Consider the following 20,119-nt stretch of genomic DNA (forward strand, 5'->3'; position numbering starts at 1 on the left):
GGTCTTATAAGCATCCAGACCTGAATATTGTGCAAGGGAAACTTCAATTTCTTTAATCTTATTCTCCAACACACCTATTTTATTTCGTTCTTGTTCTATAATTAATTGAATAAGTTTTTTGGAGCATTCAGATAAGATAGTGTCCCATTTTGCAACAAATTCTTGATTAAATTCAACTGTGGGTCTTTTGTTCAGCCGAAGTCCCCTGGGAACCATATTTTTGTCAAGATATGCTTGCAAGGTTTCGCTGTCCCACCAGGTACGAATTCTCGCTGACATCACTTTTTCTAATTCCCACATAATTTGATTCATTTCTGTGTGCGTTTCCAAGGGGGTATCTTGCTTATTCAATGAAAACATTTTTGCTGCTCTCTCCATACGTAGTCTATCTGAAGTAACAAAAATCTGATTGCTATTAGCTTCATTCATCTGGTCTTCCATTTTATGACAAAATTTTTTATAAGGAACTATAAGTCATGCAATTTCATCATATATAGTATACAATGTCTCTTATTGAAAAGATCCAAAACAATGATAATTGACTTACTGACAGTTCCTATTCATGAATCACAGGGAGCACGGGTATAGCAGCTCAAGGTGAAGGTAGAAAGAGGTTTTTTGCCCAGCTCACCTGTGTGATGGAAGCCAGTAATCCTGGGCTGTGCACGGAGAAGAGGTTTGGAGAGCCAGTCCATGTGCATTGAAATTGGTTGAAGGATTTCACCAGCACAAAACTCCAGGCATTTTGTTCTTTAAAATAAAAATTCCTTTATTTTCTTATCATTAAAAAGTCCATGCTATGGTGGTCAAGCCCATGTCAGAGAGGACGCGTTTCGAACATCCAGTTCTTATTCAGTCTCTAAACCATCTAGTCACAGAACTGTTTAAAAAGGGCTGAACCCAAACATGTAATCAAATGCAAGGAGAGAGCAAGACAATTACAAAAACATTAACCCCTTGAGTTATATCACTCCATATAATGCTTATAACACTTATATATATACAAAGTTTTTTTAGCCAGATTAATATGCAAACATCAATTCATTTCTTTTATTTAAACCTTTCGGAAATCTTGTGCCCATTAAAAACATCAATTTTATTTCTCTCTGAAAGAGGATATCTTTCAAATTTCCACCCCTTCTAGGTAGTTGAATTTTTTCAATGGCATTGACTTTCATGCCTGTTAAATTACCTGCATGTGCGTCGCGAAAATGTTGAGACGCTCCTGATAATTTTCTGGTGGTGGCATTATTAACATCATAAATGTGTTCAGATATCCTCTTTCTGAGAGAACGACAAGTGCTGCCTATATATTGTAACTGGCAAATAGTACACGATATTAAATAAACCACATGGTCTGAACTGCAGTTTATGAGTGACATTATTTTATACGTTTTTTTATCTGTAAATGAAGAAAATTCCTTCACATTTGACATATAACCGCATAGTCCACACGATCTGTGGCCACATTTGAAAGAGCCTGTGCTGGGTAACCAATTGCCAGTGTTTTTTTCTTTTTTAGTGGATATAGCATTATATCTGAGATTTATAGATGATGTACTTATTGTATGGCAAAATCCAAACAAAAAAATTGAGGATTTCATAACAACATTTCAACAACATACAGTAAAAATTATTATGATGTAATTAAAATTATTAAAAAATATTTACCCATTTTATCTACAGATGACACATTACACAAAATCTTAAAAAATGGAGTTAAATTTGTTTCAAAAAGGAACATTACATTGGGATCCATGTTATCACCTAGTGATCATATGAATAGGTGCGGTTCCACTAAAAAAGAAAAAAACACTGGCAATTGGTTACCCAGCACAGGCTCTTTCAAATGTGGCCACAGATCGTGTGGACTATGCGGTTATATGTCAAATGTGAAGGAATTTTCTTCATTTACAGATAAAAAAACGTATAAAATAATGTCACTCATAAACTGCAGTTCAGACCATGTGGTTTATTTAATATCGTGTACTATTTGCCAGTTACAATATATAGGCAGCACTTGTCGTTCTCTCAGAAAGAGGATATCTGAACACATTTATGATGTTAATAATGCCACCACCAGAAAATTATCAGGAGCGTCTCAACATTTTCGCGACGCACATGCAGGTAATTTAACAGGCATGAAAGTCAATGCCATTGAAAAAATTCAACTACCTAGAAGGGATGGAAATTTGAAAGATATCCTCTTTCAGAGAGAAATAAAATGGATGTTTTTAATGGGCACAAGATTTCCGAAAGGTTTAAATAAAAGAAATGAATTGATGTTTGCATATTAATCTGGCTAAAAAAACTTTGTATATATATAAGTGTTATAAGCATTATATGGAGTGATATAACTCAAGGGGTTAATGTTTTTGTAATTGTCTTGCTCTCTCCTTGCATTTGATTACATGTTTGGGTTCAGCCCTTTTTAAACAGTTCTGTGACTAGATGGTTTAGAGACTGAATAAGAACTGGATGTTCGAAACGCGTCCTCTCTGACATGGGCTTGACCACCATAGCATGGACTTTTTAATGATAAGAAAATAAAGGAATTTTTATTTTAAAGAACAAAATGCCTGGAGTTTTGTGCTGGTGAAATCCTTCAACCAATTTCAATGCACATGGACTGGCTCTCCAAACCTCTTCTCCGTGCACAGCCCAGGATTACTGGCTTCCATCACACAGGTGAGCTGGGCAAAAAACCTCTTTCTACATCCAGGACTGTATGCAGAAGTTTTTTGCCCACCAAAAAAATTACGTGGGCTTCGCCATATTTTTGTATGCTAGCCAGGTACAGCAGGCAGCCACGGGCTGCCTCCAACCCCCAGTTGCCTATTTGTACCCGGCTGGGAACCAAAAATATAGGGAAGCCCGTTTTTTTTAATTATTTCCCTTATTTCATGAAATAATTAAAAAACAAATGACGTGGGCTTCGCCCCATTTTTGTGTCCAGCCAGGTACAACTAGGCAGCTGGGGATTGGAATCCACAGCACAGGTTAGCCCGAGGTTTCTGGGTGCCACTGCTGCGAATTGCAGTCCGCAGCCGCCCCAGAAAATGGCGCTCTCATAGAAGCGCCATCATCTGGCGCTGTATCCAACTCTTCCAACGGCCCTGGAGCCGGGTGGCTTGTTGGGTAATCATGAGTTAATACTGGCTTTGTTTTACTAGCCAGTATTAAGCCAGAGATTCTTAATGTCAGGCACGTTTGACCTGGCCATTAAGAATCTCCAATAAAGGGTTAAAAAAAAACACCACACAGAGAAAAAATACTTTAATAGAAATAAATACACAGACACATTAGAGACTCCATCTTTATTACCCCCTGTCAGCCCTCCACGATCCATGCTCTTCTGTCTTTCTCGTTCAACAAATGCAGCTCTGCTCCATCACTGCTGCATGGGGGAAGACGCTGCTTCCCGTGCAGCCTTTACTGCGTGAAGGCTGCACGGGAAGCAGCGTGCAGCCTTCACTCCATAAGAGATCAGTGCTGCTGGCGGTGACAGATGCGTTACCATAGCAACAGGGCTCCGATCATGTGATTCCCGGAGCCGCGGTTAGCGGTGACGTCACGGCTAACTGCGTTGCTATGGCAACGGTGATCTTCGTTAATGACCGGCTGTGTCAGCCGGTCCCTAACGGAACAGGGAGTCGACCGTGTGCTAGAGTATGTCGCCGGTACACGGCGATACACAAATGTGCACCGTGTACCGGAGAGTGCAATGACAGGTCCTACATGACGCGTCATAGTCATGTGACCAGTCTGTGGCCAATGAGATAATAGCCACGTGACTGGTCACATGGCTATTTTGACATCACGATAGGTCCTGCATCACTGCTGGCAGTGCTGGTCACCAGGAGGATTCAGCGATCATCGGATGGAATAGCGGCAAGAGACAGAGTGCAGGAGGGATCACGGGGACCGGTAAGTGTTATGGCAATGTTTATTTACTGTATGTGTACATTTATAATGCGTTTTTATGTGTTTGTGATTGCCTCCCATTATATCCTATTGGTTTGAGTTCGGTTCGTCGAACATTCGCTGAACTGAACTCGAACGAGACCTTCGTTCGACGAACCGAACTCGAGCTGAACCACTGTCAGTTCGCTCATCTCTAGTTGTCTGCACCTGTGCGAGCATTTCCTCTGGCTCCATCAGTCACCGGCTCTTTTGATAACAGGAGAGCCTCCACCTGGGCTCATACACACTCTACGGCCTTATAGGTTTATCACATTACACTAGAAAAGATCTGCTGCCTATATCCACATTTGACTATTTTACCCCTTTCCGCTCTACGAACCACAGCAATTGCAAATCTTCATTTCGTTCTCCTATTCCGATGGGAGAGGAGCGAGTGGTTCGGTTTTTATTACCTCATGTTGCGTAACCTCAGCATATTCAGTGTAGAATCAACCAGCATCTTGGTATCTGGATCCATCTACGAAAAAACTTAAAATCTGCATTAACAATGGGCTCATATGAGACATGTTCAAAACCTGACAATTCTTGTTACAGCAGAGCAATCATGAGATATAGGGGCGGACTGGCCCACCAGGAGGTCGGGAAAACCCCCGGTGGGCCCCTGCTATTGATAGCCACGCCCCCTAGGCCCTGCCCCCCTACTCCCCCTGGGCCCCTATGGATATGTGAGAGAGGCCCCCCGGCCGGTAATTTCGCTAATCATATCGGCAATGTGCCGATATGATTAGTGACAATCCCATTCCCTCTCCAGCTGCAAGCAAGGAGAGCGATCTTTCTGCTCTGCCTGCTGTCAATGTCAGTGCCGCTCTGACTCATCTGCGCAGTGACACTGCAGGAGGAGGCAGTCTCAGAGCGATGACTGATTCCTTCCTATGCAGGTGCTGGCAGCATTGCGCTGTGGAGGACGGACTCGGCGTCGCCCCAGGCCAGGCTGCAAGAGCAGCAGCACGTGAGTGTAGAAGGCGGGGGCCCAGGGGGACAAGCAGGGGCCCCAGTAGGGACGTGGGGGCCCAGGGGAGCGAGCGGGGGCCCAGGGGAGTGAACAGGGGCCCCAGGGGGGGGGGTGCGGGGCCCAGGGGAGCGAGCAGGGGCCCGGGGGGTGCTGGGGGTGCTCTTTACCTTACCAGTCACCTGCTTGGGGCCAGCCCCAGGCCAGGGGTCCCCAGACAGTGCTCCAGCCGCCTCTACCATCCCATCTGTCCTGCTGCTGGGGGCCTGTAGTGCAGCTGCCCCCCCAGTATGGTGGCCTGAGGCAGCTCCCAGGCCACAGGGCATCACAGGTCTGAGTGGGCCCCAGCACCCAGCCTTTCAATCGTAAACTTCAGTGATCGTACAAGTTCTGTATGATCACTGAAGTTTTCGCAGTTGCAGGACATTTAGTGACATCACATGTGTCATGTGACTCACCAAAGGTCCTAGAGCTGCACTGCGGGAGTCCCCAGACCTGCACCAACCGCGCCGGTATTCAGATGTATGCGCGTCTTTCAGGTGCGCATACATTTGTACAGTGCGGCCGGTGACAGGAGGCAGAGCAGCGCTGCTCAGCCCCGCACCGCGATGTACCATCATCGCCGGGGCTGCAGAGGAGCGCGCCTCAGTCCTGCACCAACATCATCATCACCGGGGCCGCAGCTGCAGGAATGAAGAGGAGGACGCGCAGGCACAGGTAAGCACTCCAAAGGAGCTGAAGATGTACTTTTATATGAGGGCCTGCGGGTGGGGGAGAAGCAGTGTTATTTTACAAGGGGCATTAAGAAGCGGTGGGGGACTTTATGGAGCATATTATGGGTCAGTGGTGGACATAATAGGGCAGTGGGGAACATAATAGGGCAGTGGGGAACATAATAGGGCAGTGGGGGACATTTTAGTGCAGAGGGGACATTATAATGCAGTGGGGAACATAATAGGGCAGTGAGGAACATAATAGGGCAGTGGGGACACTATAGGTCAGTGGGGATACTGTAGGGCAGTGGGAAACATTATAGAACAGTGGGGGATACTATAAGGCAGTGGGGGACATAATTGGGCAGTGGGGGAAATAATAGGGCAGTGGGGGACATAATAGGGCAGTGGGGGACATAATAGGGCAGTGGGGGATATAATAGGGCAGTGGGGGACATAATAGGGCAGTGGGGGACATAATAGGGCAGTGGGAAACACTATAAGGCAGTGAGGGACACTATAAGGCAGTGGGGGACATTATAGGGCAGTGGGGGACATTATAGGGCAGTGGGGGACATTATAGGGCAGTGGGGGACATTATAGAGCAGTGGGGGACATTATAGAGCAGTGGGGGACATTATAGGGCAGTGGCGGACACTATAAGGCAGTGGGGGACATAATAGGGCAGTGAGGAACACAATAGGGCAGTGTGGAACATAATAGTGCAGTGGGGAACATAATAGGGCAGTGGGGGACATTATAGGGCAGTGGGGGACATTATAAGGCAGTGGGGGACATTATGAGGCAGTGGGGGACATTATAGGGCAGTGGAGGACATTATAGGGCAGTGGGGGACATTATAGGGCAGTGGAAGGACATTATAGGGCAGGGGGGGACATTATAGGGCAGTGGAAGGACATTATAGGGCGGTGGAAGGACATTATAAGGCTGTGGGGGACATTATAAGGCAGTGGGGGACATTATAGGGTAATGGGGGACATTATAGGGTAATAGGGGCCATTATGAAGCAAATTGGGGCATTATAGGTCAGTGGGGACAATATGAAAGAAATTGGGACATCATAGGGCAATTGGAGATATTATGAGGCATCAAAGATTGTGGAAGGCAGCATAGTATAATGAGGAGGGGGGAATTTATACAGGGATGTAGTTGGGGGAGATATTATAGAAAGAGCAATTTTTTGGGGGACATTTTGGAAAGGGGCACTTTGTGGAGCTATTTTTGAGAGGAGCAGTGTGTGTGGTGGATATTTTGTGCAGGAAGCAATTAAAAACCCCTTCTCATTCCACTTGTTTCCCCAGACATTATTATATAAAATGGGCCAGGATGAGGGACATAATTACTATATGGGGCCAGAATGAGGGACATACATGACTGGTTTATGGTGGCACTTGGGGCATAATTACTGTAGGAGCAAATTAGGGAACATTATTACTGATGAAATATAAGTTAATTTTGAGGATATTGTCTCCAATGGGGGAACAAGAGTCTGACGTGGTGTAGAAATTGGGGAAATAGTGAGGAATATGCTCTGGGAGTGATCGGCTATAGGTGACTGTTATTTTCTGAAGAGTCGCGTCATGGCAGGAAGAAGTGATGGCGGTCAGCACCGGATGAAGAAAAAATGTGAAGATGAATAAAGTCAGCTAGAGACGTCACTGGTAAGTCAGTGTATTACATGAACACACACTGTACTGTACACTGTATACGGAGTATATCCTGTGTATAATGTCACTGATGATCACTGTATTACCTATTCACTATATACAGAGCTCATGTGCATTATGGCACTGATGATAATATTAGTGTTAATAGCATTGTAGTTTTTAATCATGATCATTATTATATGTCCTTGTGTGGTAGTAATATGTCGTCTGGTCATGTTGTACTAATATTTGTCTCGTGTGTGGTATTATTTGGTCATTATTTGGTGTGGTAATAGTGTCATGGTATTTTTCCCTTGTATGTGGTTGTATTCGGTCACTATGTGGTCTGATTATGGTGTGGCGGTATTACTTTTTTGTATGTAGTTATAGTCGGTCATTATGTGATGTGGTTATAGTGTTGTGGTATTTCTCCCTTGTATGTGGTAATATTCGGTTACTGTGTGGTCTAATTATGATGTGGTGGTATTACTCTCTGGTATGTGGTTGTTTTTGATCACTATGTGTTGGTAGTATGTTATCTGGTCATAGTGTCGCGGTATTTCTCCCTTGTATGTGGTATTATTCGGTCACTTTGTGGTCTGATCACAGTGTGGTGGTATTTCTCCCTTGAATGTGGCTGTATTTGGTCACTGTTTGGTGGTAATATGTGGTCTGGTCACGGTGTGGTGGTATTTCTCCCTTGTATGTGGCTGTATTTGGTCACTGTTTGGTGGTAATATGTTGTCTGATCACTGTGTGGCGGTATTTATCCCTTGTATGGGTTGTATTCGGTCACTATATGGTGGTATTTCCCCCTTGTATATGGTATTATTGGTTTTGGTATAGTGGATTTTGTTGTGTATGGAGGTCACTTTTTCTCTCTATAAGGGGGAGATTATTTCCAGTAGAAATTAAATACTTAAATATTTAACCCCTCCCTGTCCTGTGACTATTACACTGTAGTAAATATGCACTTACAGAGGTTCTCCAGTGAAAACAAGTAATCACCTTTACTAAGGCCACGTTCATACACTGAGTATTCAGTGAGCTTTTTACCTCAGTATTGAAGCCAAAACCAGGAGCGGTAAAATCAGAGAAAAAGTGTAATAGAAGCACGAGCACCACTTCTGTATTTATCATCCACCCCTGGATTTGGCTACAAATACTGATGTAAGACACTGACCAAATACTGAACGTGTGAACGTGGCCTAAGGATAAGTGATAACTTATTCATTTGTGTTGACCGATTGCTGGGACCTGCACCGATCGTGCAACTTTTATCCCTCATTACACTGGAGCTCGTGTCCGACTCGACCACTGACCCATTCATTCCCTCAGTGGCTGCGAGCGCTGCGCTTGTTATTTTCTGGCTGCTCCACAGAGGATGAATGGAGCTCCGGTCACATACCCCACCTGCTGCTGCAAAAAGTTCCCCAATCTTCCGATCGGTGTGGTTTTCACTGGTCTGGTTCTACCGATCAATAAGTTATCACCAACCGAACCTGTTGATCGGTGATAACTTGTTTTCACCAAAGACCCCATTACTGCAAACTACTCTAATTGTACATCCCAGATATGGTGCACAATATAGATGTGCAGGAGCTGCCTGTGTATACAGTCAAAGCAACACAATAATGGGGATAACGCTAATGGGTGTTTATATTTATCTGTAGGGTGGGCCCCTGGAGTCAATTCCCCTGGTGGGCCCCAGACACCCCAGTCCGCCCCTATATGTATGTCTGCTGTATCCTCCTTACAGATAAAAATATAAAGAAAACTTAATAGGCATACTCAATCGATTAACAAATTAAAACTTAAAAATAGGTGTGACATTCCACATCATCTTTCCCCCCTTTTTGAATCCATTATCCAAAGCATAGTTAGATTCAAAAAGTGTGTGTCACCGCAGTTCTACATTTAGGCACAAAAGTCCCATTGTATAGATCGTACCTAACCTGGAACACCATAAATATGTTATGTGTAGCCTTATAATGAAAAAGGATTTCAATGACTTTTCAACCTTTGCTTGAACCACAGAAATCTGCATTACAAGCTTTCTATAAAAAGAAAACAGATTATTCAATACATTATATATCAAACACAGAATGCCATAAATCATCCACAAACCGTAAACCAAATTATTATAATTATTAATAAATTAGATCATTAATAAAGATTATAATAATTAACTAATTGTACACAGCCTGACCTCTATGCTCCAATTTCTACCAATAAATCTAAACATGTCTACAATTCAACTTATTCTGTTTAGATAGAATCAGTAAAATAAAATACAATTGTCGATTACTTTTTCCAATATAATTTACAATGAAATGCTAAAAGTAGGGAAAGTCTAATTTTTTTTTTTTTTTAAGATAGGACTATCTCCCCTGTAAAACTCAAAAAACCTGTATTCCTGAAATGAAAACCAAACAAGCCTTCTTCTTTTTGTTTTTTTTCTCTTATTTTAATACTTTACAAATGGATATAATGCCTTCCAACATTGTTGGCGTAAGTCTTTTAAGATTTTTAGATTAGCTAACACGGTACAAAGATATGTATTTACCTGCCACTATTCTATTTTAAGATATAATGCTGCCGGACTCTTAAAACACCAATTGTTCAAAATTTTCACTTATTTGTACAATAAGGGGTCGACACTTCAGGGATTCAAAGTAACAAATTTTGTACTTGTAAACTCTCTATTCTCACCAGGCTGTCCAACATATTCTTCTGATTCTTCCTGAATCGTCTGACCATCTTGTAAAACCATTTGCCAGGCCAGTCCCCCAGCATGATGTAAATTTGAATTAGCTGGGTTAACATACACTCCTGTCTCCTGCACCTTCTTTTTCTATTTCAACATATCCTTCTGACTGCAACATCTGTGCTACACTTTACCAAACACCTGTGCATTTTCCCACAATCCTTTCTTTCAACTTCGCTTTCTTTCCCTTCAGCGCCACATTCCATTGTGATGGCTGTAACCGTCCGCTCTGAGGCATACCTAACACCTTAAACATCTCTAAGGCATGGTGCACAACTTTCTTTTCCTCTCTGTCTGTCACTAATTCTGTAACATTCTGCGAACCTTCCGATTTCTCAACTTTCTTTTTCTCCACCTAAACATTGTTGCTGTCTTGATGGCAGTTGGATTACACTAATTCAAGACTATATGGTGGATGCTACAGTCCAGCCGGCACTGGGCATTCCACTCTTACTCTAGCTCCCTCAGCTAAGTAAAAGCAAAGGTGTCCCGTGAAAGGAGGAGGACATACAAAAATGTCACATACAAGAATGTCCCGCCCTCCGGACTTGGTCAGCGGTACCAATTTATTGTCCTAATCCCTATCTTCAGATAACAGGTATCCCCCCGTATCCTCAAACTACGGATCGGGTCAGTCTAACCAGCTATATCCAACTGCTGCCATCTTACTCCCACGATTTGGGCGCCAAACTGTTGGGGGAGACCTCTGGGTCTCTCTCAGGGTCACGGAATTGGATTTAAAATCTGAACTGCACAGATGTATATGAATCAGGAAAATTACCACACAGAGAAACGTGTCTCTATTTGGGAGAAGTGGAGGTCTTCTGCCCGTGTATTCACAAATCATAACATTTTATACAGCTTTTTGGACAGTCCTGTAAAACAACATTCCTTTAAGTCATTTAGGTGTGTCTGGGAACAGACGAGACTCTACTCAAGAATATTGCTTAATCATGAGTCTAACCGGTTTTCCAAGAACCTGTTCTATTGAAGAATGTCAGTTTACTTATTTATGAGACTACAAACTCATTACTTAGCCCTAAGCATAGTTTGTTTACATATACAATCCTTGCAACATTTCAGTCAGATATATGTAGAAAGCAATACATAAAACATTCAAAATACAGATTAATCTTATTATGTTATAATATTATTATACCGGACAAACGATTCATAGCCTAGGCCTTCACAAGAGCAATGCAGCCTCATTCCGTGAACTGCTCCGATTTTAGAGGTGTGTCCCGCGGCTCACAGCCGATGTCCGGCTCCTCCTTTCAGTGCATAATAAAATTAAATTATAATTATAAATAAATAATAATTATAACTAATAATAAATTAAATTCATTTCTTTACTGGGACGGCCGGGACTCAAACTCGTGAAGTAATTCTCCTTAGACGGCAGCTCTACCCATTGAGCCACTGCCTTTAATGAAAAGCATAGGAAGATTTGGTAATCTTGACCTCTGTATTGCAGAGAGAGATCACACGCAGGCACTACCTGAGTGAAGTCTCCGGTGACAGCGCGGCTCACGTCAGTTGCTACGTGGATCTAACACAGAGTGCTACGGCACTCCCTGTCAACTTCATGTAGCAGAGCTGAAAGCGTTGTGTGGAGTACTTCGGACCTCGATTTTTGTTTGGGGATTAATAAAGAGTAGTGATGAGCGAGTACCAAAAAGCTCGGGTGCTCGAGGCTCGGGCCGAGCATCCCAAGATAATTGTGTACTCGGCCCGAGCACCGAGCCCAATGTTATCCTATGGGAGACCCGAGTATTTTTCTGAAATGACCCCCGGCAGCATGTAGAAACCCTAAAAATGTCACAAAAGTCTCAGACGAGTGCTCAAATGACATGGCAACAGCATGGGGAAGACCCCTTGAAGCATTTATCACTCAAAAGTCACAGCTGTAAACAATTTTGTCCGAGGTTTATGCCATTTTTACGGACTCACCAGAAAACCTTCCAAAATGACACCAAAATGAATTTTCATGGCGGAAATGTTAAGGGCACATACCCAATAGTGAGATAGAGCTGGTGTATGTTACTTTTTGAGATTATTACATGAAAGATTTTACGTAAAAACATTGTGTGGCACTCCGATGTCCAAAACGCACGTTTTGTGCTTTTTACTAGCGATGTCGGTCATTTTTTTTTTGTTCAGTCTATCTCCCTCAGTCCGTTGGTCAGTCTCTCTCTGTCTTGTCTGTCCCCCTCTCACAGTCTGCCGGTCAGTCTCCCCCCTCTCTCACACTTACCGTTTCCCGATCACTGCCACGGCGCTGCACAGCTGTTCACTAAACTCCGGCGGCTTTTCCTCTTTTGAAAAAGCCGGCCGCTCATTAAACAATCTCGTATTCCCTGCTTTCCTGCTTTTCAGTGCCTATGATTGGTTGCAGTGAGACACGCCCCCACGCTGAGTGACAGGTGTCTCACTGCACCCAATCACAGCAGCCGGTGGGCGGGTCTATACTGTGCAGTGAAATAACTCACCTCAGTTGCTGTGTGAAGCTGACAGGAGCGGCGGTGTCTGCTGCAGCTCCTGTCACCTCCATGCAGCTGAGCTGGAAGCGACGCTGGAGGTCCGTGGATTACGCCGGACATGGAGGGCTTTTTGGGGCTTATTAAATTGGTTACGAGGGAATTGGTTTGTGTTTTTTATTTCTAATAAAGGATTTTTTCGTGTGTGTGTGTTTATTTACTGTAATTTACAGATTAATCATGGAAGGTATCTCGGGAGACGCCTGACATGATTAATCTAGGATTTAGTGGCAGCTATGGGCTGCCATTAACTCCTTATTACCCCGATTTGCCAACGCACCAGGGCAAATCGGGAAGAGCTGGGTACAGTCCCAGAACTGTCGCATCTAATGTATGCGTCAATTCTGGGCGGCTGCTGACTGATATTGTTAGGCTGGGGGGCTCCCCATAACGTGGAGCTCCCCATCCTGAGAATACCAGCCTTCAGCCGTCTGGCTTTATCTGGCTGGTATTAAAATTAGGGGGACCGCACGCCGTTTTTTTTAATTATTTATTTATTTTTTTTTATTTATTTATTTTTTTACAGTTTTACCGGCGGCAGACTATTGTGAACGATCAGCTGATCGCTCCCAGAAGCCGGCCACCGGGTGATCAGCTGATCGCTCCCTGCAGGCGGGTGATCAGCTGATCGCTCCCTGCAGCCGGGTGATCAGCTGATCGCGCCGGGTGATCAGCTGATCGCTTCCAGCGCCGGGTGATCAGCTGATCGCTCGGCCGCCGAGAATTTGTGCGGGGGGAGGAGTGCGGAGTGGGTGGAGCCGAGCGGGGCCATGGCGCTGAGGACAGGTGAGTGTGTGTGTGCGTGTGTGTGCGTGTGTATATATATATATATATATATATATATATATATATATATACATGCGGAGTGGAGTGCGGGAGGGGGCAGACCCGAGCGGGGAAGTGTCGGGCTCCCTGTACACGTGGCCAGGGTAAATATTGGGTAAAGCACTTTCCTTGGTTACTCAATATTTATCTTGGTTACGGGTCCAGGGAGCCAGAGAGAGCATGCGCAGTGAAATCCTAAGGATTCCGCTGCTCAAAAAAAGTTACATGCTGCGTTCCTCCCGCTGGGCGGAAGCAACGGAGCGTCGCCCAGCGAAAGCAACGGAGGTCCTTTTGGCACAATCCGTCATCCATACAAGTCTATGGGAAACAGCGGAATCCGTTAACAGATTCCGCTGTTTTCCAAAAGGGCAGATTGTGACGGAAGGAAAACAACTCAAGTGTGAAAGTACCCATAATTATTTATTTCACTGCACAGTATACACACGCCCACCGGCTGCTGTGATTGGGTGCAGTGAGACACCTGTCACTCAGCGTGGGGGTGTGTCTCACTGCAACCAATCATAGGCACCTGTGGGTGGGGAAAGCAGGGAATACGACATGGCTGTGTGCAGAGCACAGCACGCCCGCCGGTATAAAGGCTCGGTCACGCTGTGAAGGCTGGCCAATCACTGCAATTCCACAACTAACAGGGCTGTGGCATTGCAGTGGTCTGCCAGCTAATCCCTGCATGAGGGCTGGCTCTCAAAAGAGCGCCAACATGCAGGGATGAAGACAACGAGTACATCACGAGTATCGCGAAATTACTCGGTACCCGCCGAGTAGCCCGAGTACAGTGATACTCGTGCGAGTACCGAGTAGTGACAAGCATACTCGCTCATCACTAATAGAGGTAAATGAGGGTGTTTTTATTGTCTTTTATTCCAAATAAAGGATTTTTCGTTGTGTGTGTTTATTTACTTTCACTTACAGGTTAATCATGGAAGGTATCTCGGGGAGACGCCTGTCATAATTAACTCCTTATTGCCCCGATTGCCACCGCACCAGGGCAATTCGGGATGAGCAGGGTAGAGTCCCGGGACTGTCGCATCTAATGGATGCGGCAATTCCGAGCGGCTGCTGGGTGATATTGTTAGGGCGGTGGGCTCCTCCTAACGTGGCGCTCCCCATCCTGACAATACCAGCCTTCAGCCGTGTGGCTTTATCCTGGCTGGTATCAAATTTGGGGGAACCACAGGTTTTTCTTTTATTATTATTTATTTATTTTACTGCACGATATAGACCCGCCCGCCGGCGGCTGTGATTAGTTGCAGTGAGACAGCTGTCACTCATCGTGGGGGCGGGTCTGACTGCAACCATTCATGGGCGCCGGTGGGCGGGGAAAGCAGGGAATACCAGATTGAATAATGAGCAGCAGCCGTTTTCAAAAGAGGAAAAGCCGCCGGAGCTTTGTGACAGCTGTGCAGCGCCGCGCCCATGATCGGTGAGTAGGAAAGAGAGAGGAATTGTGCTGGGGACGCAGGAGGCATGCAGATATGCAACGTGCGCACATAGCCTTACTGTGAAATGCCACGCCATTGGTGATTGAACCGTTATCAAACGGTAACTCAAACTGCCGAACTTGAAGCAAATCGTTCAAGTTCATCGAACGACTCGAACAGCGACCAAAATCAATCGAATTTGAAATTGGCAAACCGTTCGAATCGAACATCGCTCAGCTCTACTAAAGAGTAATGTGCCGCCCTGACAAAACCAGGGTATCACAGAGGTCTGCATTCATCTTTTTGGTGCAGATCTCACTCTCCCTTGGGGAGTTTCCAACACAGTTACACACAACACCAGTGGGCGGAGCAGAGAGGTCTGAAGTGTCTGGGAGGGAACTATATAGGGAGTTTCCAGTTACAGTCAGCAGTCTGCAGGAGGTGTGGATTCTGGAAGGAGCTACAGTGTGGAGCTTGGGGAGAGGGGCAGTAAGGGCCTTAGGAATAGGCCAGCCGCTTGCGGGGAACCCGAAGTGGACCGGGACAGGGTAGTGGCCCGCCGGTGCTGACTGTTGGGACCTGGTCTGGACCCGTGCAAGGAGCAGACAGGAGAAAAGCAGGAGAAAAGGCAGGCAGGAGAAAAGCACCTGTATTACACCCCTGGGTGAGGGGCCCATCCTCACAGCATCCACGGGCATCAGTTACCAGCAACTTGGTTAATTCCTTGACTCGTGTCAGTTATTGCCTTATACTGTGAGTACTCCTGCACCACCTGGTCCAAGTCGTGGACTGCACACGTCACTCCCAATCAATTACACCGGGGTTCCGGGACATCAACAACCTACCCATGGAGGAAAAATCACCATCTTGCTGCCCACCACCACCCCTGGGATCCTCTGATCGGCAGCGGCGGTGCCCCATTACCTCACTGCACACCACGGGTGGCATTGCGGATCATAAACTTACAAATTTCCCTTTACATATTCTCCTTTTGTTGTGGAGCCTGGGATCACAGACCGGGTCACGCCACCATGATACCTCTAGAAGCGACTCCTTGGCTCGGTTCCGAGTACCCCTATCCCTGAGCGACACAGTAACCACCCTAAGTAAGCCCAAGGCTGTGCCCAAGAATAAATAATTGCCCATCACTGAGCTCACAGCACAAAAAATGACCCCACATCGTCTCACTTATAGTATACGGCCTCCACATTCTCTTATAACATTCCCACTACACTGCCTCCTCAAATGAAAACCCTCACTGTCCTCCCCACTGAATTATACTCTCCAGACCTTCCTCATTTATGAACTATGACCTCCACTGTCCCCACCTCTCCATGCAGCGCCCACTTCACTGCCCCCCTCATGCTGTCCCCACTCTATAATGAACCTTCTGCTTCGCATTCTGTATACCAATCCCTCCCAGGCTCCTAACTGAGCGCTCCCCATGCTGCCCCTTCTCCATATCAACCCCCCTATGCTGCCCCTTCTCCATATCAAGTCCTCTCCATACCAAGCCCCCCATATCAAGCCCCCTCCATGCTGCCCCTTCTTCATATCAAGCCCCCTCCATACCGAGCTCCCCATATCAAGCCCCCTCCATCTGGAGCCCCCCAATGTTGCCTCTTCTCCATATCAAGCCCCCTCCATACCGAGCCCCCCTTAATACCGAGACCCACCCATGTTGCCCCTTCTCAATATCAAGCCCCCTCCATACTGACGCCCCCATGCTGCCCCTTCGCAATATCAAGCCCCCTCCATACCACGCCCCCCATGGTGCCCCTTCTCCATACCAAGCCCCCTCCATACCGAGCCCCCCAATATCAAGCCCCCTCCATACCGAGCCCCCTCCATGCTGCCCCTTCTCCATATCAAGCCCCTCTATACCGAGCCCCCCATATCAAGCCCCCTCTATATGGAGCCCCCCCATGCTGCCCCATCTCCATATCAAGCCCCCTCCACACCAAGCCCCCCCATGCTGCCACTTCTCCATATCGAGCCCACTCCATACCGGGCCCCCCCATATCAGGCCCTCTCCTCCATATCAAGCCCCCTCCATACTGAGCCCTCCTCATGCTGCCCCTTATCCATATCAGGCCCTTTCCATACCAGGTCCCCCCATGCTCTCTGTTCTCCATATCAAGCCCCCTCCATACCTATCCCCCCATATCAAGCCCCCTCCATACCGAGCCCCCTATATCAAGCTCCCTCCATACCAAGCCGCCCCCCATATCAAGCCCCCTCCATACCGAGCCCCCATATCAAAACCCCTCCATACCGAGCCCCCCTATGCTTCCCCATTCTCCATACCATGCATCCCCACATGCCTCCCATTCTCCATACTGCAACCCCCATTCGCTATACTGTCCACCACCCTCATTTTCCTTCCCCCCATTCTCCATGCTGCACACCCTCATCCTGCTCCATCCCCCATGCTGTGCACCCCCATCCTGCTCCATCCTCCATCCTGCTCTATCCCCCATGTTGCGCACCCCCATCCTGCTCCATCCCCCAGGTTGTGCACCCCCATTCTGCTGCATCCTCCAGGCTGCGCACCCCCATCATGCTCCATCCCCCATGCTGCGCAACCCCATCATGCTCCATCCCTCACGCTGCGCACCCCCATCATGCTCCATCCCCCATGCTGCGCACCCACTTCATGCTCCATCCCCCCATCCATCATGTTGCTCCCCCACATTATGCTCCATCCCCCCATCCTCCATGCCCCCCCCCCGGACTGTTTGGCGCTGTCTTCGGCTATAAAGCATTTACCTACTCCAAGCTGAATGTCCGGTCTTCGGCGGCGGCTCCATCTACCGTCCTCGGCAGCTGCTCCATCTCCCATCCCTGGTGGCGGCTCCATCTCCTGTCCTCCTCTGCGCAGCGCTGCTTCATGCTGCTTTGACCTCTGCAGAGTGAGCGCACGGCCGCACGGCGGGCCAGGGAGCTGATTGGAGCTTCGCTGACCCGGAAGTGGCGGCGCTCTCACAGCTTCATTTATATTCGGGTGATAGACATGAATATAAATTACTGCGGTGCCCCCCTCCCTCCTTCAAAAAGACGCCAGATTTAATAAAGATTTTGGATAAGGGAGGAAGATTTAAAAATTAAAAAAAAAAAAATTTGTTTCGGTCTTGGCACCGCCCCCTGGAAGGTGTCTCCCCAGGCACGTGCCCTCTAGTGCCTAGTGGTAAATACGGCCCTGAGTACACCCCTAAGAGAAAATGGCCAAATTGTGTCTAATTAGCCATTTTCCCTCATGGGGCACATTAGTGTACAAGGTCTCAGGTGTGAATCCGGAGCATTTAGTGTTACCACTCACACACTCTCTCATTCTGGTCACTGGAAATTCAACATAGCACCTTATTGAACAGAATTCACTGAGGATTTGAAAAAAAGAATTGTTGCTCCACATGAAGATGGCCTAGGCCCTAGGCTATAAGAAGATTGCCACCACCCTGAAACTGAGCTACAGAACAGTGTTTAACAAAACAGGTTCTATTCAGAACAGGCCTCGTCATGGTACCAAAAATATTGGGTTCACATGCTCAGCGTCATAGCCAGAGGTTCTTTTCAAAATAGATGTGGTGCCAGCATTGATGCAGAGGTTACAGGGGTGGGGCGTCAGCACACTGCAGCAAATTGGCTTAATTGACGGGAAAGGTTTTCTATGGTTTCAATCAATGTGGTTATCTTATATATGTTTTTTGGGCAATCAAACCAGTTTTTTTTTTAATTTATTTATTTTTTAAATAATCTATTAGTGTAGTTACCCAATTAACCCCCCACACCCATCTGGATGTGTATGGGGGTAAAATCCATTCATTTCAAAGATACCTGAGGAAGAGGACAGTTCGCTCCCATAAAGCGTAGTGTCCATTATAGTGTTACCTTTTAATATTAATAAATCCATATTTTTTCAACCTCCTGAGAAAAACCTGCATATGTGTCTTTTTAGGTAGTGTATATAAAACTTCTGGTTTCCACTATATATATATATATATATATATATATATATATATATATTTATATTTATGAATACCTGTACTTAAAATGAATGGTGCCAAAGCGGTTAAGTCAGTCAAGTAAACATGTTGTCAGAAAATCTTGTAATAAAGTAGGAATTATTTACATAGTTGTATGTTTAAGAGCAAATTGTGAATGTTTACTATTTCTTTTAACTCTTCTTTTTAATCTAAGGTCCAGTGCTATTTCTGTAGTAAAGATTCTTAGGGTACTCAGAGTTTTACGTCCTCTCCGAGCTATAAATCGTGCTAAAGGTTTAAAGGTAGGAAAAATACAGTAGTCACTTTGTTTAGGATTAATATTCTCCATCATAGTATTTCTTTTTTCTAGCTGCATTTATACTTACATTTCTTTATTTTACCTTTCAACAGCATGTAGTCCAGTGCTTATTTGTAGCAATTAAAACCATTGGTAATATTGTCCTGGTAACAACACTTCTACAGTTCATGTTTTCCTGCATTGGTGTACAGTTGTTCAAGGTAGGTGATTTTAAGAAAATACCTTCTATTTTTATATTTTTTAATTGCTTATAGTTTCTTTATGTATGGTATGGTATGGTATAGTTTTTCTTCATTTCATTTTAAGTTTTCATTAAAAGTTCCTGAAATGTTTTGTAGATTGGTGAGGGCCCGGCTCTTGGGATCATTATCAATCATTTATAAGACTATGCAGAAGAGCTCAGCTCTTGTATAAACGCATGCAATGTTGTATACAGGCTGAAAAGAAAGTCTCAACCCGTTTACGACCAATGATGTATATTTACATCATCGGCCGTGTATCTGTCTTTAATGCGGACTCACATGCTCACAAGTTATGGCTTTTGGAAGGGGAGCAAAAAATCAAATCGAAAAACAGAAAATTGCCCGCGAAGTGATGGGGTTAAAGTTGTAAAATCATCATGTCATTATAAATATTGTAAAAATTAAACCCAAAAGCAATGTAATATTTTCTGTTTGTTTTTCATCCTGCCTCTCAAAAGTGTCATAAAAAGCAGAAAAAAAACAAGCACAGCTCTATTGATGGAAAAACACATAGGGCCCATTCAGTGGCGTAACTAGAGTTTGATGGGCCCTGGTGCAAAATTTGGACCGAGGCCCCCCCTCCACGTACTCCGACACTTAAGGGTGCTTTACACGCTGCGACATCGCTAGCGATTGCTAGCGATCTCACGAGCGATAGCACCCGCCCCCATTGTTCGTGCGACATGTGGTGATC

The 20,119-nt window shown here is 45.5% G+C and overlaps 1 protein-coding gene across 2 annotated transcripts in view; it reads left to right on the plus strand.

Moving 5' to 3' along the window:
* Positions 1-20,119, plus strand: part of CACNA1S (calcium voltage-gated channel subunit alpha1 S) — a 2,360,423-nt gene that overhangs the window by 1,308,698 nt on the left and 1,031,606 nt on the right. For both annotated transcript variants that reach the window (XM_075352638.1, XM_075352639.1), the window contains exons 22-23: positions 19,079-19,166; positions 19,276-19,383. In XM_075352638.1, coding sequence (XP_075208753.1) covers positions 19,079-19,166; positions 19,276-19,383 — 196 coding nt within the window. The remainder of the gene's footprint in view (positions 1-19,078; positions 19,167-19,275; positions 19,384-20,119) is intronic.

This window comes from Anomaloglossus baeobatrachus, chromosome 1 (assembly GCF_048569485.1).
Source record: "Anomaloglossus baeobatrachus isolate aAnoBae1 chromosome 1, aAnoBae1.hap1, whole genome shotgun sequence".
Classification (NCBI taxonomy): Eukaryota; Metazoa; Chordata; class Amphibia; order Anura; family Aromobatidae; genus Anomaloglossus; species Anomaloglossus baeobatrachus.